The sequence below is a fragment of the Chlorella variabilis genome (assembly GCF_000147415.1).
Source record: "Chlorella variabilis unplaced genomic scaffold CHLNCscaffold_31, whole genome shotgun sequence".
NCBI classification, from domain to species: domain Eukaryota; kingdom Viridiplantae; phylum Chlorophyta; class Trebouxiophyceae; order Chlorellales; family Chlorellaceae; genus Chlorella; species Chlorella variabilis.
In genome coordinates this window covers 24780-29486 of record NW_005435057.1, presented here as the reverse complement: position 1 = coordinate 29486, position 4707 = coordinate 24780, and the positions used below count along the sequence as shown (strand labels likewise).

At 55.6% G+C, this 4707-nt stretch overlaps 1 protein-coding gene across 1 annotated transcript; it reads right to left on the bottom strand.

The window, feature by feature from the left end:
* Nucleotides 1-146: 146 nt before the first annotated feature.
* Nucleotides 147-1631, bottom strand: CHLNCDRAFT_141059 (hypothetical protein; the record flags this gene model as incomplete). Its single annotated transcript, XM_005843357.1, has 2 exons — nt 147-836; nt 1617-1631. The coding sequence occupies 2 exons, from the start codon at nt 1629-1631 to the stop codon at nt 147-149; spliced, it is 705 nt and encodes a 234-aa protein (XP_005843419.1).
* Between the last annotated feature and the right edge of the window lie 3076 nt (nt 1632-4707).

Sequence of the window (4707 nt, the reverse complement as noted above, 5' to 3'; positions counted from 1 at the left end):
TGTGAGGTGGAGGTGGGGGTGGTGGGGCTGCCGCTGACCGCTGCTTGCTGACGCTGACGCTGCTCTTACCTGCGGGGGGAGGGGGTGGGTCGGGAGCCAAGGCCGGGCAAAAGATGCCTGGGCCCTACTCAAGGGAACCGGGGGAGTCACTGTGCCAGGGCAGCAGCATGCTCCTCATGGCACCGGTCGGCAAACCGGGCCAGCCGGCCCTGCCTGGCCTGGCCGAGGAAGGCGGCCAGGGAGGGCAAGGCGTGGCCGGGACTGTGGAAGAGCTCAGCATACTCCTCCCTCAGCCCAGCGTATAGGGGGCAGTCATACACTGCGTGGCGTACGTCCTCTAGAGGGGCCTGGCAGTGGGGGCATGGGCGCTGGGTGCGGTCCAGCCGCTGCCACCGGCCTGTCTCCTCAGCCATCCAGTGCGACCCCGTGCGCCACTGCTTGCCAAGCCAAGACTTGAACGCACGCATGCTGAGCAGGGGGGCCTGCAACCCATTCTCGGCCAGGCGGCGACGCAGCAGGTGCATCGCGCGCCGCCCAGCCTCCGCCCGATACGATGCCGCCAAGGCAAAGGCCTGCCGGCAGTGCAGGTGCACGCCGAGGTATCTGAAGGTGGGGACGGTTTCCACCTCATTGCCGCCGTAGCGGAACCGCTCCTCCGTGGCAGCAGCCCTGCCAGTGGTGTACACTACCACCTGGGTCTTTTTGGTGTTAACCGTCAGGCCCCAGGCGGCACAGTAGCTCTCAAGGTAACCAAGCTGGAAACGCAGGCCTGCCGGCGTGGTGGCCAGCAAGGCCTGGTCATCAGCGTAAAATAATGGCGGCACGCACTCCCCGCTCTGCCAGCGAGGCAGAGCCGCGGCCGCAGCCTGTTGCACCAGCCCGGACTCGAAGTCATCCAGGAACAGACCGAACAATATAGGGCTCAAGGGGCAAGAGGCGTCCGGTCTGTGTGCTGAATGAATGATCTATCTATTCTGAATGAATGCTCGTTGCAACTATGACAGTAAATAGCTGAAATTGGGAATGTTGGCCGGTTGCCATTGCAACAGCGTTCCCTCATGGGGCTGAAGGCGCCGGGCGCAGATAATAGGGAAGATGGCGTGGGGCAGCTGTGCTAGAAGCTTGTCAAGGCCGTGCTGTGGGGGGTCGGGGCAGCCAGATGAACCCTGCAATACTTGTATGTTCTATGCTGCTGCTGCTGCCACGTGGCTCGGTGGTCGGGACACAGCCACCCGCCACATGATAAAGGCGGGTGGGAAAACAATACAGCACTGAGAGTGGGACATGCCAGCGAGCACGAATACGCATTAAAGCATAAGCGGCGCCCGGAGGCCAGCCTTTACAGTAACAGCCCACGAGGGCTCCGCCACTGAGTGCTAGGTGGAAACGCCAGCGACTGTGAATTTGTGTATTGAGTGTATATGCGAACGAAGCGGGGGGCATGGGTTGTACACGTCGTATACAAAGCAGACTAGAAGCGTGAGACAGAGAAATGTGGGGGCGGTCCTCGGCACGGTGCAGCTGTTTGGTTATCTGATTTGGCAATGGTATGCTGCTCATGGGTTGTATTCCATGTAGGACATCTCATGGAAGGCCTCGGAAAGCACGGCGTGCACCTGCTCCTTATCCATCCAGTAGTGTTCCAAGAAGCGACCTCCTGTACATGTCCCATCGGAATCATTTTCGGAGGCCCCGGGATAGCCATTTGCGTCTCGGCATGGGACTAGCACCAGGTCATGTTCGTGCAGGGTAGGCCTTATAAACACGTTCCAGCCTCCTTGGTCACATGCCCACTTGTGCAAATATTCATTGCATCCTGCCACCTCATCCGTGCAACGTCGCCACCTATTGACTATTGCATGCGTCTCAGGCCTGCGCACATGTCAGGGTGGCCAGCATTGTCAGCATTCTAGCGACTGAGTGAAATTGCATTATTGACTGTCACCTGTTCCGGAAAACCATGAAGCCTGTGTTTCCGGACAGAAGGCGCGTTCCAGTAACATTTGCCATTGCATCGTGTGTGGGGAGCGATGTCTCTAAAAAGTTTCGAGGCACCGCGGGATCGAGGGCCTGCAATATCAAATTTCGGCCTGCAATGCCAAACGCTGGCCTGTTGTGTGTAAAACACACAACAAGGGCATCGTGTATGTAACTGCATGTCTTACGTGAAAATCCCCACATTTGCAACAGGGTTTACAGTGAAATAGACCAATCAACCATGATGACATCCACATCCAGGTATACCAGCAGGTCACAACCCGAAGAAGACTTCATTACATCATGAATCGCGGCAACTTTCTGCCATCCAATTTTACATTTTGCGGTTCTCCAATCAGCTCTGTGCATGACTCACCAGAAAGCAAGTGGCGGCACGCCTTACTCGGTTTCGGAAGGATTCCAACATGGTCCCGTCAAAAGTGTGGACAACGGAGCTACATGTTGCCTTTCTCGATGCGGTGAATGCGCTGGGCGGGCCTACCCTGGCAAAGCCTAAGAAGATCCTGGCCCATATGGGTCAGGTTGCAAAAGAGGCAGGCAAGTGTGCATCTCGGTGCAGTGGAGGTGGAGGTTGTTTTGAAAGCCATCCATGGTTTACAACACTCTCGATTTTTGTGGATTCCGGAGGTCTGAAGTACATGCAAGTCGATGGTCGCGTCTGGGGGAGCAGCGGCGACGATTGCGAGTGAAGCGAGGCATGGTGAGTGTTTGGTGCATTTCACTTTCTAAACGGCGAGATGGAGGTGCCTCCACACAACGACTTTACACCTTCCACTTCCATGCTGCCACTGCAGTACTACATGGGGAACGTGTGTGATGACTTCCATCTCCCCTGTGCGGATGTGTCTGGCTTGGTGGCGCAGGTTTCAGATTCGGGTACAAGTTCCGGGTTTGGAAAGGATATAAGCGACAAGGAATGGCTTGCCGCAGTTTGGTTAAAACCTGCCGTGCTTCTTCATGGTCTGGAGCACGGCTATGTTGTAATGATGGCAGGTGTGATCGGTGACGCTCGCCACGATTGCATGTTTCTGTGCTATCTAATATCATGTCATTTTTGCAGATCTGGACGTTGCATATTCTCCAAAGGATGTACTGGCCAGCTATCACAACTTCTTGGCCGAGTCACAGGCCGACGCTGCATTTCAGCGTGACAAGCCCACCCCAGGCACGCAAAACACGTGTTTGGGGGATGGGCATCTGTGTCGTCGCACTTTTTGATTACTTTTATATCCCTTACTTGGGTGCAGTCAATACGGGACAGTTCTTTATGAAGCCTACACCAGCTGCCATCACCTTTGCCCGGGCCTGGAAATCGGTCTCGGAAACCATGACCCAGCTGGGCACAGCAGCGCAGGGTGGAATGGTGCAGATTAGTGACAAATTTCGTGTATGTTCATCGTTGTGCAGCTGCTACTGGCACCACCGAAACGTGAGCAACGTGTCGTTTACCAAACGATTTACAACAGAAAACAAAAAATAAAACTTCCCCCGCTTTCCAGCTGAAAGACTCTGGACTGCTGGAGCAAATCCCGGTTTTCCGAACGTACCTGCCCGCCCACTATCAGTACATCCCCGTGAATTGCTATCTTGCAAAGGCAGAATGGGTGCAGCGGATGGACCCATGCGTTGACCAGGTGCTGTTTGTGCACCCTATCTGTGTTGGGGGGGTGGGGAAGAAGATGGAAAGTCTAAAACGTGCCGGCTTCTGGTTCATCGATGAAGAAGGTGATCTGTTAGCAACGTCATGATCCTGAGTGGACCTCCTATTGACTGTGGACTCAACGTGTTGATGCAGCGTGCTCTGTGCACGAAACCGCGTCGAGTGGCGTTGCTTCCTGCCATCCACTCCAATGGAGGGTGCCGGAAACGGAGGCTGCCCATGCGGCGTGCAAGCCAGGCAGCCTGGCCTGGACGAAGAATGGCCGCGCACCGGCAGGAGCCTCCGAGCTGTTGGATGATCCTTACGCTGACTCCAATAAACCTCCGTACTGGTGTTAGTATTGGTTGGCTGGGTTTACAGTCCATTATTGAACAAGAGCAGGCTTGCAGCAAAGGGGGAGGTAAAGGTGGGGAAGAGCCTCCACAAGCTTCACTTCCCGGTTTTAACGTCTAGCTTTAGACCATTATTTGATCTGCCCGACGCGCCAAGTGCAGTACCCCCCACTAGTAGTGAATGGGTCCCGGGGAGGCCTGTGCCGAAGCCTTGGCGATTCTATTAGGCGTTCCCGAAGGAATTGGCTTGGATTGGCGCTGAGCCGGTCAGCTATGCCGCGTTTGTCCTCACAAAGTTTCGACATGGGAGGAATCGAACCTGTGCCCTCTCGGAGGGTTTAGACACTAGCTCCAGCGCCTTCAAAGAAGGCCTTTCTTAGCCGCGGCCTAGAGGTAAAGGTGGGGAAGAGCCTCCACAAGCTTCACTTCCCGGTTTTAACGTCTAGCTTTAGACCATTATTTGATCTGCCCGACGCGCCAAGTGCAGTACCCCCCACTAGTAGTGAATGGGTCCCGGGGAGGCCTGTGCCGAAGCCTTGGCGATTCTATTAGGCGTTCCCGAAGGAATTGGCTTGGATTGGCGCTGAGCCGGTCAGCTATGCCGCGTTTGTCCTCACAAAGTTTCGACATGGGAGGAATCGAACCTGTGCCCTCTCGGAGGGTTTAGACACTAGCTCCAGCGCCTTCAAAGAAGGCCTTTCTAAGCCGCGGCCTATA